Consider the following 27,281-nt stretch of genomic DNA (forward strand, 5'->3'; position numbering starts at 1 on the left):
AATAAGAAGCTTAAATACCCCCAACCACTCCCCAGAGATACCCAGTGTTGTAGCAGCACATGTATAGGAAATCAGAAAGCTCATCTGGAGAGGTTTCACAGCAATGCCCTGGAGCCTAAATAAAAACTGAAGAATCTAGGTAGACAAAATGGAAGAGCTGAGCTCATTGAGTTTGCAGCCTAGTAAAATGTTCCTAAATTGGTTTTGGAGTAGTTCTGGGGAGATGTACTTCTCTTGGGTGTGAATGTGCAAAAAGGACATCACTTTTCTGGAATCAGTTGGGCAGTAAATAGAGTTCATTGAGAACTCAAAAGGCACATGTGGGAAAGTTCAAGGATGGCTTTGTTCTCTTGATCATTTCATTGAAACACGTTCACTATTTCTACCCCAAGGCAGATACCTTGGGCACCAGGCCCTACTCCCCTCCCTAGCATATAATGCTCCTGAGTATTTAGAAAACTTCTGCAAGGACAAATTAAGTGCAATTACGTTGCTTAGGGTGGGTCTGCAATAACAAGTCTTAACTCACTTTTGGACCGTCAGGATGGATAGTGATTTAATTTAGTTGTCTACATAAGCAGTTCACTTCTGACATGGCGGTTTAGGCCAGGTATCTGCAAACCTTAACACTCCTGCCTCAGGGTGACACGTCAGGCCACTCTTCCTAGCATCTGCCTGCCTCTGGAATGGGCTGGAACTCCTTCTCTCTCCATTCCCCAAGCACCTAATACAATACTTGGCGCCCAATAAGTGCTCAATAAATGCCAGTGATTGGTTGATTGAGCTGGTTCCTTGCCCTTTCGTCGCCAGCAAACATTTTGGAAATGGCACCACGAGGGGCAGCCCTTACCTGTGCCTGCCCAACAGCAGCTCCTCTGAGGCAAACTATGGAGAAGGAGCGTGGCTCAGTGGAAAGAGCACAGGCTTTGGAGTCAGAGGTCATGGGTTCAAATCCCGTTTCCGCCAATTATTAGCTGTGAGACTTTGGGCAAGTCACGTAACTTCTCTGGGCCTCAGTTACCTCATCTGGAAAATGGGGATTAAGACTGTGAGCCCCCTGTGGGACAATCTGATCATCTTATAACCTCCCGAGCGCTTTGAACAGTGCTTTGCACATAGAAAGTGCTTAATAAATGCCATCATTATTATTATCATCTGAATAAAACCCAAGGGTCATTAATCCTATGACTTATATGTTTACGATAGATCATATCTCCCTTAGGCTGAAACAAGATTTAGACTTTCAGCCCTTAGTATGGTGCGCTGTACACAGTAAATGCTCAATAAATATATTTTCAGATGGCTGAGATGGTTCAGAAAGTGAAACACTTTGCTTGGAATCAAACAGCCATCCTTGCTCTGGGAAAGGGTACTTCTAACCCCATAGACGCACCGTGGCCTACTGGATAGAGTATGGACCTGTCTGCTGTGTGACCTGATGCAAGTCGCTTCACTTCTCTGGACCTCAGTGACCTTATCTGCAATATGGGGATTAAGACTGTGAGCCCCAGGTGGAACAGGGATTGTGTCCAACCTGATTAGCTTTTATCTACCCTAGTGCCTAGTGCAGTGCTCAGCACATAGTAAGCCCTTAAAAATACCATTCATAAATATGACTGGTTGACTGCACTGCATATCTTCTTCCTCAGTGATTAAAAGTGAAGTTGAAAGCCAAATCTGGTGCATTTCTCTGTTCATTTCCCCATGCTCTCACCTCTCCCACTGTTCTAGCTGTTAAAAAATGATGTGGGGGATTTATTTAGAAACTGGAGAAGGATGTTTTGCTGCTTAAAGACCCAGAGAAAAATATTTTTGGTAATACATGAAGTGTACATTGACTTGATGATGTGTGCATAGCAGATGATAGAATGCAGATTTGCTAGGGCACTAATTAGGTCATATACTAACTGTATAACAAGACAATCTTTGTATTTTTATCTTACAAGACCAAATTATAAAGCTGACAGTAGCAGTTTAAAACATGCTCAGAAAACCTCTTAGGGAAGTTAGGGAAAGCTAGAGTAATCTGGCAACAATATTCTTCTAAAAGAATTAAGCAGCATTCTCAAGTATCATTAGACTTCATATAAAAGATGCCCACCAGGTAGGTGATCATACTCTTACTTGTGAGGGGTAATCTGCCTCTGAAGTTTTCTTCCAGCATTGGATTGTCATTTCCACCGACTTGATTTGCCTTTAACCTCTATCCAAGTGCCTATCCATGAGGCTGACTCCCTCTTTTCCTCAGTAATTTCCTTATTACAACTCTCTTCCTCATTTGCCCTTGACTCTTTCCAACCGTCCCACCACATCTCCCAACTTTTCTCTTGGATCTATTTCTCCTTCATTCCATTTGACTGTTTCTCTACTTATTTATGTCTCCCTGTACTTCTGTCCCTGCTACACCTCCCCTGGAGCCTTTCATTTCTTCTTCTCATCCTCCTAACCTGCATCACATTTGGCTCCTCTCCATTTCGGTGTGTTCCTGTAATCTTTGTCCCACCTGAGGAACCACTCCCCTTCTGTTCTTTTCACTTGTACCCTTCTGCTTTTATTCCTAGCGTGGCTACGGTCACTTCACACTCTTCCTGTGCTCACACTGTCTTCCTTCATCCTGTTCTTTCCTTCTCTGACCTCCTTTCACTTCCATTCTCCTTTTTCTCAGTCCTTACTCCAGGTGATTTTGCCCTCTTCCTTTTTCACTCGCTTCCCCCACAAACCACCCTTTTTAAAAAAATGGTATTTGTTCTGAGTTTAATATAAGCCAAGCACTATAATAAGCACTGGGATAGAGAAGTAATGTGTCCTAGAGGCTAGAGTATCGGCCTGGGAATCAGAAGGACCTGGGTTCTAACGCTGGCTCCACCGCTTGTCTGCTGCGTGATCTTGGGCAAGTCACTTCACTTCTTTGTGCCTCAGTTACCCATCTGTAAAATGGGGATTAAGCCTGAGACCCAGTATGGGACATGGACTGTGTCAACCTGAATAGTTTGTACCTATCCCAGTCCTTGGTACAGTTCCTGGCCTTAGTAAGTGCTTAACAATACCATCAAAAAATAAAAATAAAAAATAAATGCAAGCTAGTCAGGTTGGACACAGTCCAAGTCCCACGTGGGACTCACAGACTTAATCCCCATTTTTCAGATGAGGGAACTGAGGCGCAAAGAAAAGTTAAGTGACTTGCCAAGGTTTCATAGCAAACAAGGGGCAGAGCCAGCATTAGAACTCAGGTCTCCTGAGTCTCAGATGTGTGCTCTTTCCACGAGGACGTGCTGCTTCATTCTCTCCCTTCTACCAACTCAGCTTCACCCTAATGATTACGGGGATTCTGACATTTGATCTGCATCTCCAATCCTCTAGCAAGTGAGGTTCTGTGGCCACAAAGGGAAGTAGGGACCAGAAGACCCAGTGAATACTCTCTGGAATGTTTTGCCAGCCAAGCTACTCCTACAAAGGAAGAGAGCTGTGTTTTCCTCTTTTCCTTGCTGCGACATATGGGAAACAGAGATTCTGAAGCAAAGCATGCCTGCTGTCACCTCCCTTCCCTGTATCCTGTTCCCAGGCAACGATACAGGGTTGGAGATTGCTGTCACCGATGCCAGCAGAGATTGACGTGGAATAGCAGTTCAGAGGCTTCCAGATCAGTTATGGCAGAGAGTATGGCAGGTGATTTGTACTCCCAAGCGCTTTGTACAGTAGTCTGCACACAGTAAGTGCTCAATAAATACGATTGAATGAATGAATGATTTTTGTGTGACCTTGGCCAGGTGGGAACCATCTCCCATCGGTTCCATTCATTCTTTCATTCATACTTATTAAGTGCTCACTATGTGCACAGCATTATACTGAGCACTTGGGAGAATACAATACAACAATGACCAGACGCATTCCCTATCCACAGTGAGCTTATGGTCTAGAGGAGCTTGTGCTTCCTGAGAGTTGATCTGAAAGTTTTGGGGCAACGCATCTGTGAGAGTCTAAGTGACAGCCTGCAGAACTGGATCATGTTTCCATACCAGTTGCAGAGAACAGTGATGAAACACGGCTCTGGTTACACTTGCAATAACACTATCATCCAGTTCCATCCAGTCAGCCCCATTAGAATTTTATGTATGTCTGTCCATAAAGAGCATCACTGTCTTCAGTGCTGACATAAAAGACAGTAAGCTCAATGTGGGCAAGGAATGCGTCCGTTTTATTGCTTTATTGTACTCTCCCAAGCTCTTAGTATAATGCTCTGCACACAGTAAGTGCTCAATAAACATCTGTTTTATTGCTATATTGTACTTTCCCAAGAGCTTAGTATAGTGCTCGGCGCACAGTAAGTGCTCAGTAAATACAACTGATTGATTATTCAAGTTCAGCTGTTCCCTGAGGCAAAGGACTAGAGTCTAATAAGAATGACACCGCTTCCAAACACCTCACAAAATCTTACAAAGGAGACATTTCTATGCCAAGAGTTAGCATTAAAATGTCACCTCTTGTGGCTTTTTAAATAAGACTTTTAAGTGTAGAGTATACCTACCAGACCATCCATCTTTGGGACATATTTAAGGGCTATCATATAATCATTTGGAAGATTTCCAACCTAGAACAGACAAAAAGAAACTGTTAGGAAAATGCAATTTTTTGTTTATCTTGATTTATAGAAGGTTTAGAAAATAGAGAAATGTGTCGTTTTTCCAAGTTATTATTAACTTGCTAGAATTCCCTTCCAAGTATCACAGTATCAACTCCTGAATTTTTACTTCCAAGAAAATGACTAATATATTAAAGAACATGTGGTTTAGAATTTTAACTTAGAATGACTATTGACAAGATGGAAAAAGGTGTAGGTAGGAACTTGATTTGTTTTTTGTCCTGGATAATATTTTGCTTCATAATTGAAAAAATAATAGTTGTGGTAATTATTAAGCATCTACTATGGGCCAACCACTGTACTATGTGCTGGGGTAGATACAAGACAATCAAGTCAGAGGCCGTCTCCATAGTCCAAGTAGAAAAAAGAACTGGTATAGGTCACATAGCAGTTGCTGCCAGGATTGGATGTTATCATTTATTTGTAACCATAAATTTTCATTTAAAAAAGTTAGCATAAGGTTCATAGATTTAAGTGTTTTCTTTTCCTACCCGAATTTTTCTACCACAGCACTTAAAATGCAGTTAGTTTTGTTTGACTTGGACTCATCCTTTGACTCCAGTTCTGAGGAGTACGGAATAAGTACTCAGGAGTCCAGAATCAGTAGTATTCAGGCCAACCCTTCAATCAATCAATCATTTATTGAGTGCTCATTGTGGGCAGAGCACTGTACTAAGCAGTTGGGAGAGTACAATGCAACAATAATGGCAGAAACATTCCCTGCGCACAGTGGTCTTACACTTTTCCCATGGTTGTGACACCAAACCCTATCTAAACAGCACCATGATCCCAACTGACTCCATGAGAATTGTGCTGTGATGTGAAATGAGAACGAACAGTTTCCTCTTCCCAAATGTCTGGGTGTGTGGAAAAGTCTCAGCAGCAAAATGAATATCAACAATTGCTTCTTTCTCTCTGGGAGTTCTTGTTTTTTTGTTCACTGAGCCTCATAAGGAAACCATGCTACTACAGGAGGAAGAGTCACTTTTCCATGGAGTGGTTTGTTAGGCTGTTTGGTTTCCTAAATTGATGCCTTATTAACTCTACATCATTTCCAACAAATCTATGGCAGACACATTCCTTCTTCATTAAAATGGAATACATTCGAGTTGGTAGACACTGTTCCTACCGTCAAGGAGCTTACAGTCTAAAGGGAAAGACAGACAGACAGCAAAATAAATTAGAGAGAGAAGAAATGGCAAAATATACGAATATCTACACTGTGGGGAGATAAGGATCAAATTGCTTAGCAATACAGATCTGAATGCATAGGTGACCCAGAAGGGAGAATAAGTAGGGTGGAGAAAGAAATAAGGGGTTAGCCAGGGAAGACTTCTTGGAAGAGATGTGATTTTAGTAGTGCAAAAGTCTTTGGTAGTCACAACCTCCGTATCAGAGACCAAAAGAAAATTAACTGTAGACTCTAGACTGTAAACTCATTGTGAGCAGGGAATGTCTCCATACTCTCCGAAATGCTTTGTACAGTGCTCTGCACAAAGTAAGTGCATGATATAAACGATTGATTGATTGAAAAATGAGAGAAAATAAAGAGCTAGTTCTAGGAACAAATGCTGTAAGCTTCACGAGCCCAGTGTTTATATATATTATAGCCTGTGGGCATTCAGTAAGTGATGCCAGACTGACTCACTATTCCACCCATTTGATCTTATTCCAATTATCCAGCATTAAAGTGGTTTTATGCTTACACTGGTCTCCCTGGCTATGAAAACCTTTAGCTCCTTTTCCCTCCCTGTCTTTCAAACCTCTTTTTTCTCCTTTATGGTGAGACTTCTTGACTGTGAGCCCACTGTTGGATAGGGACCTTCTCTATATGTCGCCAACTTGTACTTCCCAAGCGCTTAGTACAGTGCTTTGCACACAGTAAGCGCTCAATAAATACAATTGAATGAATGAATTCATGTGTGTGTTTACTTGAAAAGACAGCCATGTATGTAAACGGTAAATACTATGCATTTGCTTTATTTCCCCTTTCTTTGGTACCATATTCAGTTCGATCAAAAATCTAGGCCCGTCTGTCAAAATAATAGAACTGAGGGGGTAGTCTCATACCTGTTTCTCTCTATTTCAAGACTGCGGGAAATCTAGGATAAATAGCTGTCACTAGACTGTAAATTCCTAGTGGACGGGGTTCGTTGGTACCACCTCTATTGTACTGTTTTCTCCAAAGCACTTAGTACAGTGCTGTGCACATAGTAAGTGCCCAATAAATACCATTGATTGGTTGATTGAAGAGGTGTCTGAGTACTACTGATACCTGGATTATTCTTTGGCTACCACCATTTTTAAGGCTTCCTTCCAGTTTTCTCACTTCTCCTTATGGGTAGGAAACATGTCTACCAAATCTGTTGTATTGTACTTCCCCAAATGCTTAGTACAGTGCTCTGCAAACAGTAAGCGCTCAAGACTTGCCATTGATTGATTGATATCCTTATACTCTACTACATTTCCTCTATCTGTAATTTATATCACCATTTGTCTCTCACTCTAGACCGTAAACTTCTGGTGGGTAAGATTTGTGTCTACCAAATTTTATATTGTACTCTTCCAAGTGCTTAGTACAGTCCTCTGCACACAATAAGTGATCAGTTAATATGACTGATTACCAACTTGACTCCATTGTATTTTCCTGAGTGCTTAAAACAGTGATATGTTGCCAATTTGTACTTCCCAAGCGCTTAGTACAGTGCTCTGCACATAGTAAGCGCTCAATAAATACGATTGATGATGATGATGATAATAATTAATGATAATAATGGTACTTGTTGAGTGGTTACTATGTGCCACACACTGTTCTAAGCGCAGGGGTAGATACAAGTTAATCAGGTTGGACCCAGTCCCTGTCCCACATGGGGCTCACACTCTCAATTCCCATTTTACAGATCAGATAACTGAGGCCCAGAGAAGTTAAGTGACTTGCCCAAGGTCACACATAGAATAATGATAATGATGGCATTTGTTAAGTGCTTACTATGTGCAAAGCACTGTTCTAAGTGCTGGGGGGCATACAAGCAGCTTGTCTCAGTGGAAAGAGCCCGGGCTTTAGAGTCAGAGGTCATGGGTTCAAATCCCGGCTCCGCCAATTGTCAGCTGTGTGACTTTGGGCAAGTCACTTAACTTCTCTGTGCCTCAGTTACCTCAGCTGTAAAATGGGGATTAAGACTGTGAGCCCCACTTGGGACAACCTGATCACCTTGTATCCTCCCCAGCACTTAGAACAGTGCTTTGCCCATAGTAAGCGCTTAATAAATGCCATCATTATTATTATTATTACAAGGTGATCAGGTTGTCCCACGTGGGGCTCACAGTCTTAATCCCCATTTTACAGATGAGGTAACTGAGGCTCAGAGAAGTTAAGTGACTTGCCCAAGGTTACACAGCAGACGTGTGGTGGAGTCGGGATTTGAACCCATGACCTCTGACTCCAAAGCCCGTGTGAGAAGCAGAATGGCCTAGTGGATAGAGCACAGGCCCGGGATTCAGAAGAACCTGGGTTCTAATCCCAGCTCTGCCACTTATCTGCTGTGTGACCTTATGTAAATTACTTCACTTCTCTGTGCCTCAGTTCCCTCATCTGTAAAATTAGGATTAAGACTGTAAGCCCAATGAGGGACAGGGACCGTGCCCAACCTCATTGTCTTGTATCTATCCCAGTGCTTAGAAAAGCACCTGGCACATAGTAAGCACTTAAATACCACAATTATTAGACATGCAGCGGAGCCAGGATTAGAACCCAGGTCCTTCAGACTACCAGTCCCGTGCTCTATCCACTAAACCACACTGATTTTTCAAGTGCTTTACAGTGCTCTTCATACTTTAAGCACTTACTACTAATAATAACAATAATGATGGCATTTATTAAGCGCTTACTATGTGCAAAGCACCGCTCTAAGCGCTGGGGATGTTACAAGGTGATCAGGTTGTCCCATGGGGGGCTCGCAGTCTTAAACCCCATTTGGCAGATGAGGTAACTGAGGCTCGGAGAAGTTAAGCGACTTGCCCAAGGTCACACAGCAGACATGCGGGGGAGCCGGGATTAGACCCCACGTCCTCTGACTCCCAAACCCGTGCTCTTTCCACCGAGCCCCGCTGCTTCTCCGATAGATTCATTTTCTGCAGAGTTTTCTGAATCTCTGATAGATTCATTGATAGATTCATTTTCTGCAGAGTTTTCTGAATGCTGTCCCTCCTCCCCAGGTTTAACAAAAGGGATCCAGGCAAGTTTTCAGTCCTTCAGAGTATGTTCTGCTGAAAATAGCAGCAACCCTAATATCCAATCAAGCTTCTCTGCAGGTGTTTACCTGGAATCAGATACGTGGCAGGCCGGCAACATTACATTCCTTTCAGAACAGGCCACAAAAACTGAAAACTATTCCAGATGAATGAACATGACAAGAAATAGCTTGCAGGAAGAACACAAGCTATTTTACAGGAACCCAGAGCCAATCTAGCATTCTTTCATGCGCAGTTAAAGCAACAAAAAACCAAAGACAAAACTGAATTGATTCAGTATCTGACTGGAACACTAAACAGGTGCTGAAGTAGAGTTGGTGAATTCACCCTCTCACGGAACACCAAAAATGGTGACAATGAGCATAATGAACATAAAGGTTTATTAAAATTTGGAAAAAAAGTCCCTCTCTGGCCAAAGGAAGTGCAGCTTGAATTCTGATTATTTACTTGTGTTGTCTCTGTTACTTCATTTTTCTCTTTGTTTGAAAGGCTTAACTGATGCACTTTGTTTTGCAATATCATGCATCTTTTTCACTAGAACGCTTTTTGGGGATTTAGGGAATGTCCACCTAACAACCTGACCGTATTTGGGCAAGGAATGTGTCTGTTGTTGTATTTGACTCTCCCAAGCGCTTAGTACAGTGCTTTGCACCCAGTGAACACTCAATAACTACGATTGAATGAGTGAACATTAGAAGAAACAGTTTCGGCACAGACATGATGAGCCGTTCAACTGGAGTTTTCCTTAATACCGGACATTTTAAGAATCCATCCCTCTCTCCACATTTGTATGTGTTTTAGGAAAATCAGACCTATATAAAATTATAGGTTAAATTTCTATTCTCCTGTGCTTTCTCTGTTTTCAAGCAGTAGTATAAAGGGTGAAGAGATAGCAATAACTGGACAATAATATGGTCAGTATCAGGGACTGACCTTCAGCAGATAATCTCCTTTGGGCACAGAATACGAGCTTTGCAAAGAAGCGTGGTTGCCCTGATTCCAAAACGATTCCGGTTTGTCAGAGTCCAATCTTTTAAGCAACAAATAGTTTCAAAATCACATACTGAGATAATAACAAGATGTACCCAATCAGTTTCTTTGGAGTTGAAATAACTTCTCAAAAACTTTACCAATTGAGGTTTGAAAAACTATCCGGTTGAAATCTGTGCCCAGTTTCCTGTATGCAGTGAGAACACATAAGTGTGTTGAGACTCTGGCTTTAAATAATGTCATAGAAGGTTCTTTCCTTTTTTAATGAAACAGAATGCCTTTGTGTCACATGGGGAAATCTAGAATTTAAAATATTTAGTAACACAGACTTTGGTGGTTCTACCCCCCAAAACCTCAAAGTCTGTATCTGTGCAGTTCAGGGACCATGTCCAAACTGATTAACTTGTCTCTACGCCAGGAGTTAATACAATCTTTGGCACATAGGAACTATTTAACAAATACCACAATTGTTGTTATTATTACTAGACTGATCCTACCACAAGAGAAAATGAACTGTAAAGAGGCAACGAGTTCCTCAGTCCCCATCCCATTCGAGAGGCCAGTCGGGTCCCTGGACACTCATGCTTTTCTATTTCATCCGTGACCCTCGAATCCAAGCAGCCTTGCTCCATCCCTGGTCAAAAAGACAGAAGCAGCAGTAGCAGTCTCAACGTGGCATGTTGGGGAGGCCCCACCTGAGGCGGTTACTGTTTAGACTCTGAGTCCCGAGAAGGCCATAACACTCTTCTAGCCCCACAATTCTGGAGGGTGTCATTTTATTTGGGGGCAAGTCAACTTCCCTGTGCCTCAATTGCCTCATCTGTAAAATGGGGATTCAGTCTCTCAATCAATCGCATTTATTGAGCGCTTACTGTGTGCAGAGCACCGTACTAAGCGCTTGGGAAGTACAAGTTGGCAACATAGAGAGACAGTCCCTACCCAACAGTGGGCTCACAGTCTAAAAGGCGGAGACAGAGAACAAAACCAAACATACTAACAAAATAAAATAAATAGGTCGTGGTTTCTAATCCCGGCTCCGCCATTTGTCAGCGGTGTGACTTTGGACAAGTCACCTAACCTCTCTGTGCCTCAGCTACCTCATCCGCAAAATGGGGACTAAGACTGTGAGCCCCACGTGGGACCATCCGATAACCTTGTATCTACCCCAGCACTTAAAACATTGCTTGGCACATACTAAGTGCCACTTAGTTAACAACTTAGTATGTGCCACTAGACCACTAGACTGTGATCCCCAGATCAATCAATCGTATTAATTGAGCACTTACTGTGTGCAGAGCACTGTACTAAGCACTTGGGAAGTACAAGTTGGATGGGACAGGGACTGTGTCTGACCTGTTTAACTTGTATCTGTTCCAGCACTTAGGCCTGTGCTTGACACCAACTAAACGCTTAATGCCGCAATCACTATAGAAACAGCGTGGCCCAGTGGAAAGAGCCCGGGCTTTGGAGTCAGAGGTCATGGGTTCGAATCCCAGCTCCACCACGCCTGCTGTGTGACCTTGGGCAAGTCACTTAACTTCTCTGAGCCTCAGTTACCTCATCTGTAAAATGGGGATTAAGACTGTGAGCCCCACATGGGACAACCTGATCACTTTGTAGCCCCCCCAGTGCTTTGCACATACTAAGCACTTAACAAACGCCAACATTATTATTATTATTATTAAAGAGCCCAGGCTTGGGAGTCAGAGGTCATGGGTACTAATCCCAGCTCCGCCACTTGTCAGCTGTGTGACTGTGGGCAAGTCACTTAACTTCTCTGTGCCTCAGTTACCTCATCTGGAAAATGGGGATTAAGACTATGAGCACCACATGGGACAAACTGATCACCTTGTATCCCCTCCAGCGCTTAAAGCAGTGCTTTGCACAAAGTAAGTGCTTAACAAATGCCATTATTGTTATTATTATTGTTAACTTGCCTTAACTCTGTTTCAGTTATCAGAGCTCTATTATTATTATGTTATCATTTTTGCATTTGTCCCTGTCCTCCCCATATGTTGATTTTTTTTGTTTGTTTTATTTTTTCTTATATGTTCGTTGTCACTTCCCTTGTCCCCCTGTATTCTTGACAGTGAGCCAGGGATCATGTCTAAAGCATTGGATTGCTCTTTCCCACAGCTGAACAAGGTGCTTTGCCCACACTTTGCATTTAATACTAATGTGACAACTAAAGAGCAAATGGATTTCTCCACTTCTCCAAAGGAAAGGTTCCAACTTGAGGGCATTCAGGTCAGTTTAGCTTGGATTTCATATGGTTTGTCAAAGTTAACGCTAAAAGCACATTTTAGCCACGGATCAAGGAGTTCTGGAAAGGTTTGGCTTTGAGATTCGAAAGCTGGCAGGCCCAAATCCTCCCAGATCCACTCTGAGCCCTGGCTGAAGGAGCTCATTGGGCTAATGGACAGGACTCGTTATGGGCAGAGAACAACTCGGCTGATTCTATTGTCTTGTACTTTCCCAAGCCTCAGAGAAGCAGAGTGGTGTAATGGCACGGGTATAGACTTGAGAGTCAGAGGACGTGGGTTCTAATCACAGCTCTGCCACTTGTCCACTGTGTGACCCTGGGCAAGACACTTAGCTTTTCTGTGCCTCAGTGACCTCATCTGTAAAATGGGCGTGAAGACTGTGAGCCCAACGTGGGACAACCTGATTACCTTGTATCTACCCCAGCGCTTAGAACAGAAAGTAAACACATAGTAAGTGCTTAATAAATACCATCATTATTATTTTTATTATTTTGTTGTAATGGCATGGGTCTGACTTGAGAGTCAGAGGACGTGGGTTCTAATCACAGCTCTGCCACTTATCCACTGTGTGACCCTGGGCAAGACACTTAACTTCTCTGTGCCTCAGTGACCTCATCTGTAAAATGGGGGTGAAGACTGTGAGCCCAACGTGGGACAAACCTGATTACCTTGTATCTACCCCAGCGCTTAGAACAGAAAGTAAGCACATAGTAAGTGCTTAATAAATACCATCATTATTATTTTTATTATTTTGTAGTATGGTGCTCGGCACATAGTAAGCACTCGATAAATGCCATTGATTAATTCATTTTAAAACACTGTGGGGGTGCTAAGATCCTGGAGCTATCAGACCACCACGGATCATCTTGTACCCCTTTTGGACTTTTTCAGCTCCCTCTCCAACCCCTCCAAGGACCTCCTGAAGCTGCTTTTACTCAATTCACTCAATTTCACTTAATTAGGAAGCAGCGTGGCTCAGTGGAAAGAGCACGGGCTTTGGAGTCAGAGATCAGGGGTTCAAATCCCTGCTCAGGCAATTGTCAGCTGTGTGACTTTGAGCAAGTCACTTAACTTTTCTGTGCCTCAGTTACCTCATCTGTAAAATGGTGATTAAGACTGAGCCCCCCGTGGGACAACCTGATGAACTTGTAACCTCCCCAGCACTTAGAACAGTGCTTTGTACATAGTAAGCACTTAATAAATGCCATTATTATTATTATTAATTCCCTCCACCACCCCTCCTCACCCCACCCCCACTCAATCTGCCCTGTCCTGTACTGAATTTGGGTCCCTTCTCTTTTCCCTCTCCAGCAGGTTCCATAGTGGAATCAGAGGTCCAGACATTTGGCTGGAAACCAGAAACTGCAAAGTCCCAGGACAGTTTGGACACCAGCTGCGAGCCAAAGATTGCAACGAATAATAATAATGGTGGTATTTATTAAGCACATACTTTGTATCAAACACTGTACTGTTCCACTGGGGAAAACCCTACTTGGATCGAGTGAATGCCCAAAATTTAACAAAAGTGTTCCATAAAAAATGAACTAGCTCTCTTCCTCCCTTCAAAGCCCTACGAGAGCTCACCTCCTCTAGGAGGCCTTCCTAGACTGAGTCTTCCTTTTTTCGCTCCTCCTCCTCCCCTCCCCATCACCCTCCTCCCTCCCTCTGCCCTACCTACTTCCCCTCCCCACAGCACTTGTATATATTTGTACATATTACTCTATTTTATTTGTACATGTCTCTATCTTATTAATGATGTCTATATAGCTATAATTCTATTTATTTTGATGATATTGACACCTGTCTACTTGTTTTGTTTTGCTGTCTGTCACCCCTTTCTAGACTGTGAGCCCAGTGTTGTGTAGGGACCGTCTCTGTATGTTGCTGATTTGTACTTCCCAAGCGCTTAGAATAGTGCTTTGCACACAGTAAGCGCTCAATAAATACGATTGAATGAATGAATGTTCATTTAGATTAGAGCATTCCTAGCCTGTAATTTACAATCATTTCATAGATGCCTAACCCTTTTTCATGATTTTTGTTAAGCACTTGCTGTGTTCCAGGCGCTGTACAGGGCATTGGAGTAGATACAAGCTAATCAGGTTGGACACAGTCCGTGTCCCACATGGGGCTCACAATCTTAATCCCCATTTTACAGATGAGGTAACCGAGGCACAGACAAGTTAAGTGGCTCACCCAAGGTCACACAGCAGACAAGGGTGAAGCCAGGATTAGGACCCAGGTTCTTCTGAGTTCCAGGTCTGTGCTCTATCATCATCATCATCATCATCAATCGTATTTATTGAGCGCTTACTATGTGCAGAGCACTGTACTAAGTGCTTGGGAAGTACAAATTGGCAACATATAGAGACAGTCCCTACCCAACAGTGGGCTCACAGTCTAAAAGGGGGAGACAGAGAACAAAACCAAACATACTAACAAAATAAAATAAATAGAATATTTATTTTATATGGATAGAATGCTCTATCCATTGGGCAATGCTGCTTTCCTTTGAACCAACAAGTGTGTCATAGTGAAAGTTTCTTTTAAGAATATTAAAATAATCCTCATTAAAATGGACTGAAACCAACTGGGCCATGCTCTCAACATAGCCTATTCAATTATTTTATCTTATCTCAATTTACTTCCAAAACATAAAAAGGAAACTTTAAGGGAATGTTCTGAGTAATCTTTAAACTTAAGATGGCAGTTGGCACTCACCTGAGCTCAATTATTCCTCACTCCCTGCACTTTTTCCCTGAGATTCGTACTGAGGGATCTGCCACCCCGGGAGCAGTTGGACGTTGAAAAGTTTCAGCTCTAACTTGAGGGCTTTGGGGTAAATTTAGCATGAGCTTCAGATGATTTGTTAGAGTTAACATTTGCAAGTACATTTTAGCCATGAACCGAAGAGGCTTGGACAGGTTTAGATTTGGGATCTGAAAGCTAGCGGGCCCAAATCTTCCCCGGCCCACCCTTGGTGATGGCTGAAGGAGCTTGTTTGAAGAGCCTGCTCCCCTCCTTATTCTTAGGTCGTGAGCTCCTTGGGAGCCAAGGATGGTGTCTCCATTTCCTCCACAAACTCCTTTCCGGAGTTTAGCATGGTATCTTACACATAGTAGGTGCTCAATACTATTACTCTTTCTGTTCCTCAGCCATCATGCAAGGCAATCCATTTGGCCTCAAGCAAAAGGGTAATAACTGTAATAATAATAATAATTATGGTACTTATTAAGCGCTTACTATGTGCCAAGCACTGTTCTAAGCTCTGGGGTAGATACCAGTTAATCAGGTTGGACACAGTTCCTGTCCCACAAGGGTCTCACACTCTACTGAAAGGCTGGTTTGTCTACAATTCTGTTTGAACCTATTGGAGATTGGTTTCACTTTCTATGCACTTTCCTTCAAAGCCCTACGAGAGCTCATTTCCTTCAGGAAGCCTTCCCAGATTGAGCCCCCCTTTTTCCCCTCCTCCTCCTCCCCTCCCCATTGCCCTACCCCCTTCCCTTCCCCACAGCACTTGTATATATTTGCACATATTTATTGCTCTATTCATTTTATTTGTATGTATTTACTATATTTTATTAATGATGTGTATATAGCTACAATAATAATAATTATAATTATATTATTATAAATTATAATAATAATAATAAATATTATAAATGTTACTATTATTATTATTATATTATTATGATGGTATTGACACCTATCTACTTGATTTGTTTTGTTGTCTGTCTCCCCCTTCTAGACTGTGAGCCCGTTGTTGGGTAGGGACCGTCTCTATATGTTGCTGATTTGTACTTTCCAAGTGCTTAGTACAGTGCTCTGCACACAGTAAGCGCTCAATAAATACAATTGAATGAATGAATGAATGAATGCACTTAGTTTGCATTGCTTTTTCACAGGGTGGTGAGATCCCACAAAAATGTGGAATGCCATAGGGCTTAAGTGAAAGGAGCAATACTTCTCTGCTCTGCTTTGAAGGGGAGTAAACCAACTACCTCTGTTTACTCAGTAAATATTCCCACCTAGGTATTGTTTCAATATAGTGCTCTGGGCACAACAAATGCTTAATAAATATTTCTACTACTACAACATCGATTTAAAAAAAATCAAGTTGTTAATGATACAATTTGATTATTTCTCTCTAACGTTTCTACCAGCTATTATATTGCACTCTCTCAACCACTTATTACTGTGCTCTTCACAGGAAGCACTCAATAAATGAGTGATTAATAAGTACCTAACATTTCTTGAACCACAATAGTAAGCTAGGATCCTAACCCATTTAATTCATTCAAGGAGTGTTTTAGTGTTTTTTGGAAAATAAAATTATCTTATTTAGTGTGTCTATGTGGGTCTGATGTCTCTCTCCCTCTTTGATCTCATCATCAGCCTCCCAGCCCCCTTTCTATGTAACACCCTGGAAGGCCCGATGCCAAAACCACATTGGATTCCAGAAAATACGGACACTTTAGAAACGGGAAATATACTTGTTGCACAACGAGTTTCTGGGGTAGCCTGATTTTCAAGGTGGTGACATACTTTAACTGACCAAATATTTAGAAGAAAAGAACATTCTTAACCACATGTATTGTGGGAAATCTAAAGTCCCAATGGAAGTGCCTTAATTTTATGTATATGAAGCAATATTGAATCAGAAAATACAAAATTTTGAATAAGAAACTTCCACTCTGAATCAGTTAAAAATTGTGGTATTTATTCAGCTCTTTCTATGTGCCAAGCACTGAACTAAGTACTGTGGTAGATAGAAAATAATCAAGTCAGATGCAGTCCCTGTCCCATATGGGGCTCAGTCTACATGGAAGGGAGAACAAGCATTTAAATCCCCAGGAAACTGAGGCAAAAAGAACTTAAGTGACTTGCCCAAGTTAACAAAGAAGGCAAATGATAGAGCCTGGATTAGAACCCAGGTCTCCTGTCTCTCAGCCATTTATGTGCTCTTTCCACCACGCCACTCAAATGCACAGCAAGAAAGTTTAGAAGGGACAATGTATCTGGGTTCATTGCTACGTTAAATTCCAGTGACGTTATTTGCATTTATCTTAAAGTATGGAGCCTGGCACTATCTAAATATTAATAAAAGGTTGGGGAAATTCTTGAGTTATAATCAAGCCTAATGACAACAGATGAGCCAAAGTCCTAAAAGGCACTCACTTAATCATTTACCATTATCAAATTTAACTAGTTCCCCATTTACCTGATGGAAATGAAAACAGTGACATATCTACATGGCTTAGTGGAAAGAGCAAGGGCTTGGGAGTCAGAGGATGTGGGTTCTAATCCTGGCTCCTCTCTTGTCTGCTGTGTGACCTTAAACAAGCCACTTAACTTCTCTGTGCCTGTTACCTCATCTATAAAATAGGGATTAAAAAATGTGAGCCCCGCATGGGACAGCCTGATTTACCCCAGTGCTTAGAACAGTGATTAGCACAAAGCAAGACCTTAACAAGTACCATAATTGTTATTATTATTATCATCTAAAGGATAAGGGAAAAAAAGTAACTTTTTAAATATAAAAGTGCCAAGACCACATATAACTGGAAAACTATTTTCAATTAACATTTTCCAGAAAGGATACAGATCAATAAGTCAGTGATAGTTACTGTGTGCTTATTGTGTGCACAGAACTATAGTAAGCACTTGGGAGAGTACAATACAGTAGAGTTTATAGATATGTTCGTTGCCCATAAAGCACTTATTTACATCCAAGGGAATCACAAAAGGCATGAATTGGGGTCACTGTTCTTTTATGATATGGTGAGGAAAAAGAAACGACAGAAATGCCCATGCAAGTTAGAGCAATTTGAATGGGGTGTTCACATTAGAGTTTAAGAGATTTTATAAAATATGATTTTAAGAGGATGTAAAATTTCATCACCTCTTTATTACATGTAAAAGTGGATAAAGTTTGATTTATCTTCTACCAAAATATCTCGCCCTTTATTTAGGTAAGTCTCAGTTTGCCATTTAAAACAAGTCTTGCAACATTTTTGGAAACAAAGCAAAATGTTCTGTAAATAGATGAACTATTATGCCGAGTAAACATACCAGAATGATTTCAAATTAGAGCCATGGGGACTTTGGGGAAGCACGTAGTGTTCAAGAAACTCAGAAAAGTTAGATGTTAGGGAAATAAATCATGTTTTTACTGATATGTGAATAAACCCAAACCCAAAGAGATTTAAGCTCCAGGGCCTCTGCTACAGGTTGTCTCGCTATTATGAAAAAGCAGAGCAGTCACCAAGGCACTATTGGCAAGCTGAAGAGAAATAATGGACCATGGAAATTAACTGTCTTGGTAAAAGGATATTTCCCCCCCCCCAAACAAAGACTGTTTTCTTGTCTTCCCACAATCACAAGAAAATATCTGTACTAATTTGGCAAATGCATTTCCTTTTTTAACGAGTTGTTTAGACTGATTTGTTCAAAATAATGCTTAATTCAAAGCAGCTATTTTCTCTAATCCTGTTCCTCTTCAGTCGACGAATTAGGTCTTGCAAATCCAGTTCATTCAGTGACTCTATCTCCAGATCCTCGGGCTTTGAATTCATGGAGTTGTACCAGACTGTTTATGATTTCAAGGCAAACTTTGTGGCTGACACCGAATACAGTCTGTCTGTATTGTTTGTACTCTTAGAGCTTAATGCAGTGCCGTTCTGCACTCAGTAAATAGGATTGAATAAACAGATGTTGGTTATCAAGTTTACATTGAGGGAAGCCCTGCCATGGGTTCCTGGGGATGAGGCCAGCTCTAGGATTGTAAGCTCACTGTGGGTAGGGAATATATCTAACTCTGTTCACTGTACTCTCCCAATCATGTAGTACAGTGCTCTGCACACACAGCAAATGCTCAGTAAGTACCACTGATTGAGAGGATCAACTCTGTTGTCCTGGACTCCTCTAGGGAACCAAAGCAAGCCTGAAGCCCCAGGAAACTTCCAGAACCTAATTAGCCTCATAGGGGGGTGAGGTTGGGGAAGAATCTTTCACCCCATTGCTCATCTCGGTATCATAACCGGCATCTGAAAGGCTGAATGGTAACTGTTTCAAAATCGCAACAATAGGTTTATCATCAAAGTCAAGTAGGAACTGATGCAATTATTCAGATGCTCAGAACTAAACCTCTAACTTTCATTTGTTCAATCGTATTTAGTGAGCGCATACTGTGTGCAAAGCACCATACTATGCGCTTGGAAGAGTACAATATAACAAACATCATCTATATTATCCAGGACAGGTATTCAAATTATCCAGATATTTGTCCCAATCTTCCACTTTTCTTTAGCAATAGAGACTCGATCTTTAGTCATAACCACTGAGTGCTCAGTATATTGCTGTGCATAGAGGAAACATTCAAAACATACCATTGACTGATTGATACACAGGCAGCCCCAGATTAAGACTACCCCCAAAATATAAGCAGCCTGGTGATACAAACTGCACTATTAGTTGATCTGCCTCTAGGCAGAAATCATCATTATTATTATCATCATTATTATCATTCATTCATTCAATCATATTTATTGAGCCCTTACTGTGTGCAGAGCACTGTACTAAGCACTTGGGAAGTACAAGTCGGCAACATATAGAGACGGTCCCTACCCAACAGTGAGCTCACAGTCTAGAAAGTGGGCTCACAGTCTAGAAAGTGGGTTCACAGTTTAGAAGACTCATGACTACTATAATTGGTAAGTGCTTACTATGTGTCAAACGCCATTCTATGCACTGGGGTATACACTGTTATTCATATTAGACACAGACCCTGTCCCACATTTGGTCCATAGTCTAAGTACGGTGGGGAGGGAGAAGGGGAGAAGAGGACAGGTATCAATTCCCCATTTTACAGTCAAGGAAACCATGGCACAGAGAAGCTATATAACTTGCCCAAGATCACACAGCAGGAAAGTGATAGATCTGGGATTCGGATCCTCTGACTTCCAGGCAGATGTTTTTTTCCACCATTCCATGCTGCTTGTCTACTAACTGAAATGTACTCTCCCAAGTACATTAGGAAGAGCTGGCCCTGGCACTGTGTAGTCCAATCCTGCCTGTTATGTAAATTCCTATTTCTGACAACTTTTGTGCTCCCAATACTGCACCCAAACTTAGATGTCACTCCAGCCTCTTGTCCTTTGTTTTTATTTTGAGCATCAGTACAGCACTGCCACTATTCCCCAGCCCTTCTCAGATTGTCACACTACATCTCCCTCCTCACCAGCCAAATCCACAGGCATGGAGGCAGCAATTAGGTTGGGGAAGATGCTACTATCTCTCTAACCCCACATTCCTGCCCCGGGCTATCCCTGTGCCCGTTTCCACAGTTTTCAGGGAGAGGCTGCTTGTTGTGGATTTAATTCATTCAATCGTATTTATTGAGTGCTTACTGTGTACAGAGCACTGTACTAAGAGCTTGGGAAGTACAAGTCGGTAACATATAGAGATGGTCCCTACCCAACAACGGGCTCACAGTCTAGAAGGGGGAGACAGACAACAAAACAAAATGTGTAGGCAGGTGTCAAAATCATCAGAACAAATAGAATTAAAGCTCTTGGGTGAGTCACTCATTTCTTTGGGCCTCAATTACCTGATTTGTAAAATGAGGATTAACATTGTGGGCCCTATGTGGGACAGGGATTGGGTCCAACCTAGTTAGCTTGTATCTACCCCACTGCTTAGTACAATGCCTGGCACATAATAAGCACTTAAATACCATTTTAAAAAAAGGCAGAGGGCACCAGTAGGCACCCCAGCTACAGCTGGAGATGGCTCTACGATGAAAAAGTTAAAAAATAAATATTGGTGAATAAGAACAAGATGAGTGGGTGGGTGGCAGGGCCTGAGTTCAGGGTATGGGAAGAAAATCTCCCAGGATCAGAGAAGGAGAATGAGAGAAGGACGGGGTGAAGGATAAAGAGGGCTTTACAGGTCATTTTTTACTTGTAGTACTTAGCTGTCATATCAGAACTGGTTCTGCAACACATCCTAATTTCATGTATGACTATGGAAAAACATTCCCCACGATAAAACAATCCACATTTCAAGTAGGGTACCCAGCTGTAACGTGGGCTATCCCTGAAATGTAAATAGAGGGCTACCAATAAATCAATGATATTTATTGAGTGCTTCCTATGTGCAGGGTACTGTACTAAGCACTTGGGAGAGTAGAGTACAACAGAGTTAGCGGACACATTCCCTGCCTGCCTGATTTGGATAGATTTTTCTTCCTCCTGGCTTTGCAACTCCATCTTCGTAGGATGAGGAACACTAAGATAAGTTGCCAAGGGAATGAATTTCACAAATTTTAAAACAGATCAGGAGATTCTGTCAGGATGTGTGTTTTCACTGTGCATTTTAGCTAGTAGGTTTAGGGAACGTTGGCCCAACATACAAGCCTGTTTGGCTACAGCCCACTGCAGTGCTGGAAGAAACAGCACGTGGGCATGAATGCAGTATTGGACTCCAAGAGTCCCAAAGCAGGAAGAGAACTGCCTCTATCTCTCAGACAGAGTCAATTGGGGTCCATTTGGGTTGTAAATTAGGTCTTTATTTCAACAATCCACACCTAATACTTGGAACAAAGCAAACACAATAATTGGAATAGAGCATAGTTGAACTTCGAACCCACCTCCTTGGCTTTCATCTCCAGAGCAGGAACCTCTAAGGTGCAAAATGACATAGAAAGGGAACAGGCAAACCCCAATCAAACTTCCGGGGGTAATCATTAAAGGAGCTTATCTCCCATGCATACTCAGCTTCACTCCAGCTGAGTAAGAACAAAGCTAGGTCTTGAACAAGAATTAGAGTAGTTTCTCTTCCCTTCCCCATAGTCTGGAGACAGTTCTGTTGGGAGTGGAAATTAGACACTGGGCCACAGGCCCCTGACAAGTGGAGCACTGACCATTTCTTCTTCTGATTTAACGCTTCCGACCAGACAATCCATCTACAGTTTCCTCTTCTCATTACTCCTTTTTCACAAAGACTCTGACAAGGGGATGCAGCCTGGCCTAGTAGAAAGAGCACTGGCTTGAGAGTGTGAAAACCTGGGTTCTAATTCCAGCTCTGTGTGACCTTGGACAAGGGACTTAACTTCTCTGGGCTGCAGTTTCTCCATCTGAAAATAGGGATTCAAGACTTAAACTGGAAACCCCAGGTGCGACTGTAGCTTGTACCTACCCCATTGCCGAGTAATAATAATAATAATGGCGTTTATTAAGCGCTTACTATGTGCAAAACTAACTTGTACTTCCCAAGCTCTTAGTACAGTGCTCTGCACACAGTAAGCGCTCAATAAATACGATAGAATGAATGAAATCACTGTACTAAGTGCTGGGGAGGTTACAAGGTGATCAGGTTGTCCCATGTAGGGCTCACAGTCTTAATCCCCATTTTACAGATGAGGGAACTGAGGCCCAGAGAAGTTAAGTGACTTGCCCAAAGTCACACAGTTGGCGGAGCCGGAATTTGAACCCATGACCTCCGACTCCAAAGCCCGTGCTGTTTCCACTAAGCCATGCTGCTTGGCACACAGTTAAGCCCTTAAATACACTGATTATTATCATCATTATTAATAATAATCATGTCCATCCCTAGGTTAGGGTCAATTGACGCAGCTGCCCTTTGCACTCCATATTTTTGAGGTATCTTTATCTCCTGAGAAATGGACCTCTGGACCCCTACTATCACAAAGGGTAGCAGAGGGGAAGAAAGGGAATGGAAGTAGTAATCTTGGCTTGCCTTGTTGCTCTTCCCTTCTACTGCTATCCTGCACAGTTGCGGATATATCTGGAGGCTAGCTTGGCTAAGAAGTGCAGGCCCAGAGATGTCCCGACCTTTAGGGGCCCCATCATCACATATTAGGGCTGGGAGGAGAAAGAAGCAAGGGGAGGCTGGGATCTCAGGATGGGGACGACTGAAGAGTGGAATGGGGGGATGAAGAGAAGAGGAGGAACAGTGCCTCCCCTTTGAGTCAATCCCATTGTATGTTGATGTGAAAGGAAGGGGAGAGAGATTTCAGGGAGAACTTCCACCTTTAAACTCCTTCTTTCTTCCCACCCACCTCAACCACCAGGACCCCTCCTCTTCCTAAGCATGACCCTTTCTCACTAGCCAGGGAAGAATAAAAGCAGGTTTTGATACTGAGAGATCAAAAGCAGAGAAGCAGCATGGCATAGTGGATAGAGCACAGGCACGGAAGTCGGAAGGACACGGGTTCTGATCCCGGCTCTGCCACTTGTCTGCCGTGTGATCTTGGTCTAGTCACTTCACTGTGCCTCAGTTACCTCATCTGTCAAATGAGGATTAAGACTGTGAGCCCCATGTAGGACAGGGACTGTATTCAACCAGATTTGCTTCTACTGATCCCAGTGCTTAGCACAGTGCCTGGCACATAGTAAATGCATAACAAATATCACCATTACTATTATTATTGTCATTATTATTAGCTGAAGGGGCTTACGCAGCATGGCTCAGTGGAAAAGAGCCCGGGCTTTGGAGTCAGAGGTCATGGGTTCATATCCCAGTTCCACCACTTACAGGCTGTGTGACTTTGGACAAGTCACTTAGCTTCTCTGTGCCTCAGTTCCCTCATCTGTAAAATGGGGATTAAGACTGTGATTTCCCCCCCGTGGAACAACCTGATCACCTTGTAACCTCCCCAGCACTTAGAACAGTGCTTTGCACATAGTAAGCACTTAATACCATTATTATTATTATTATTATCATTATTAGTATTATTATTATTATTATCCTCCTCTTGGGCCAACCTACCTCTTTACCAAACAATGGGAAGAAGAGGGCCTCACCAGATGGGGTTTCTATAGAGTAAGAAGCCCTAAGGTCATTTTTCTTAAACTAGCAGTTTTGTTCTAGAGAAAGGGTCTGACTCCCTATCCAGTCTGCAGTCTCATCCTGAATAGCCATGTTCTCCCACTCCATTCTGCGCTACCCTTTCACTTGAATTTGCACCCTTTATTCATCCTTCCATCAGCCCCAAAGCACTCATGCCCATTTCTAGACTGTGAGCCCATTGTTGGGTAGGGACCCTCTCTATATGTTGCCAATTTGTACTTCCCAAGTGCTTAGTACACAGAGTAACTGCTCAATAAATATGATTCAATGAATGACTATCCGTCATTTATTTACGTTAATGTCTGACTGCCCCTCTAGTCCATAAGCTCACTGTGGGTAGGGAACATGCCTACCAACTCTGTTTTCTTGTACCCTCCCAAACGCTTAGTCCCGTCCACTGAGCACACAGTAAACGCTAAGGAAAATGACTCAAACCACCGACCGCCATTAAAAAGGTCCTGTGTCAACCTGGGCTGTTACTGGCCATGAAGTAAAGTCTCTGAGTTCCTTAGGCTAAAGTGTGGTGTTTTGGATTTCAGAGAAAGGAGAGAAAATTAGAGTCCCGAAATTTCTGCCCCTGCCCAGAAAAGCAGCAATTATAAACAGGATTTTTAGTTATACAACTTCACTACCAAACCCCACCAACTCTCCCGTGGTTTACACAGATGAACCATGCACACCGGGAACCACGGACACCTCCACCATACACCCCAAGCCAGACTTTTGTTCCACTCAGCAGAACACTCAGCTCTACCATAGCATGTGTTTTCATTAAACAGTTTGCACAGAGCTCCTATGGAGGGATCTGGCAAAGCCCGTCTCTTTGGATATGATGTTGGAAGAAACGGTTTTGGGCATATTTTCCGCTTTGAACGTGGCACAAATATAACAGCGCAAGTTTTCACACACAAGAGATTTTGTGAGAACACATCTCTTGTGTGACAGCAGGACTTCCTGTAGCAGGAAGTGAGGAGTGAGTCAGCAGCACCCTAGTTGGTGGGCATAAGGGGATTGGAAACTGGACTCCCCCCACAACCTCACAACCCACCACCCTGGCAAACATGGCCTCAGCCCTCCCTTTCTCTGGGGCAGGGGCAGAAGCAAGCAGGAGTGGTGCCCCAAGCCTACTACAGCCATTCATTCAGAAGAACTTGGGTTCTAATTCCAGCTCCACTAGTTGTCTGCTGTGTGACCTTGGGCAATCCACTTAACTTCTCTGTGCCTCAGGTACCTCAGCTGTAAAACGGAGATTAAGACTGTGAGCCCTATATGGGACAAGGACTATGTCCAACCCAGCTATCTTGGATCTCCCCGAGCACTTCGTGCAGTCTCTGACATAACAATTACCATTATTATCATACCAACCACTTATCAGCTCTGTTTTAGTCTTGGCCCTGACCTCCCTCCTGATCATTCGGTTTCACACAAAAACTCCAAAATGAATTCAGGTTGAGCAGGAGAACTGAGTAATGTGTCATGAGGTGAGGGAATGGTTTTAGATGCTCCTTCCTAATGGTCCCTCGCTCTAATTGGGTCACCTGTGAGCCATTGCAAATGGAGCCACGAAAGACAAAGGCCACTCCTGAAATCAAGAAGTTAAAAGCACACCAAGTTAGTCCTGAGTGATATGAACTGATTTGAGTCGAGTATCTTCAGTTTGCCAATGATCTACATTATTGTCTTTGCTCCCTTTGGCTGGATCATCATTTTAAGGAAGGTTTTTTTCAGCCCTCATTTTCTTACCAATTTTGTAATGTCCTTCACGTCATCCGTCACAGGATTCCCGCAGTTCTTTTGAGCTCTGATGAGAGGAATAAATAGGAGTAGTTGAAGATAAATGCAAGTGATAATCCAAGTCTAAATAAAAACAGAAAAAAATTGATCAGTTGTAAAGTGGCAGTGTAGAGTCTTAACTTGCTTTGGGGTAGAAATGCTACTGCTACCAAAAAAAAAAAAAATGCCCCCACCTATCCCCTTGCCAAACCACACACTTTTCAGTTGATTGCTCCACTGTAGGCACAATACAAAACAAAACTAGAACAAACTATCCTCAGTTAAAAATTGAGCTGAAATTTGGAGTCTAAAATACCCATGACAATCACACTATTGTTAACTTGTCTCCTTGGCTATCTTCGCCAATCTCCCAATGGTAAACGTCACCTATGACAATGACTGATCCTGTACCAACCTGCAGTGAATTTGCCCTTTAAAGGTATTTTCTAAAACCCCAGGGAATAAGAAAAATGCATGCCCTAGAGGCCTGACATTCAAGTTGTTTCCACACACTTTGAGAAGTATCTGGCAAATAGGCCATGTTTCAGGCTTATAGGAAAAACAGTACTAAGCTGAGCCGAAGAAGAAAAGAAAAAAGAAGAATTATGTTTTCTGTTAAGTGCTTACTATGTGCAAGGCACTATACTAAGCACTGGGTGGATACAAGCAAATTAGGTTGGATACAGTCCCTGTCCCATGTGGGGCTCACAATCTTGATCCGCATTTTACACATGAGGTTAACTGAGACCCAGAGAAGTGACTTGCCCAAGGTCACACAGCAGACAAGTGGCAGAGCCAGGATTAGAACCCATGACCTTCCTACTCCCAGGCCCAAGGTCTATCCAATATTCCATGCTGCGAAAATGCACTTTTAGATATGGGGCAAAACATGGCCTGGAGGAGGATGGATTGCTATGTTTAAAAAGTCACAGAAACAAACATTAACATAGAGGATCTCAAAGGCCACTTTTCTGCTAAATTGTACCAAACTCATTTGTAATGCAATTTGTGTAATATAAAGTTTGTAAATATATCCAGAAATTTGTAATGGATGCAGTAAACCAACTAAATGAATGCATGGCAATACATTAAACGGATGCAATAGATGCTAGTTTCTTTCCTTTTTACACTTTTTTTAAAACTTCATCCTTAAATGTTATGCTAGATCAGAGCTGAAGGTCTGATTGATATAGGCAGATAATATCAATTAAGGAAAAATGAGACATGAGTACGGGTAAACTTTCTACTCTACATCTGATCAGCCCACCTTCAAAGCTTTACTAAGGGCACGTCTCCTCCAGGATGCCTTCCTTTATTAAGCCCTCTTTTCCCCAGCTCCCGCTCCTTTCTGAGTCATTTATGCATTTAGATCTGTGAACATTGAGTATCTAATATTCACTCACCCTTAATCCTACAGAATTTATGTACATATCTATATATATTATAAATTATTCATTTATATTAATGTGTGTCTCCACCTCCATTCATTC

At 42.3% G+C, this 27,281-nt stretch overlaps 1 protein-coding gene across 2 annotated transcripts in view; it reads right to left on the bottom strand.

Moving 5' to 3' along the window:
- KITLG (KIT ligand) overlaps positions 1 to 27,281 on the bottom strand; it is an 80,182-nt gene that overhangs the window by 20,812 nt on the left and 32,089 nt on the right. For both annotated transcript variants that reach the window (XM_038756391.1, XM_038756392.1), the window contains exons 2-3: positions 25,762 to 25,875; positions 4,526 to 4,588 (exon numbers count right to left, since the gene is read on the bottom strand). In XM_038756391.1, the coding sequence (XP_038612319.1) occupies positions 4,526 to 4,588; positions 25,762 to 25,875 (177 nt within the window). The remainder of the gene's footprint in view (positions 1 to 4,525; positions 4,589 to 25,761; positions 25,876 to 27,281) is intronic.

The sequence above is a fragment of the Tachyglossus aculeatus genome, chromosome 14, assembly GCF_015852505.1.
Source record: "Tachyglossus aculeatus isolate mTacAcu1 chromosome 14, mTacAcu1.pri, whole genome shotgun sequence".
Classification (NCBI taxonomy): Eukaryota; Metazoa; Chordata; class Mammalia; order Monotremata; family Tachyglossidae; genus Tachyglossus; species Tachyglossus aculeatus.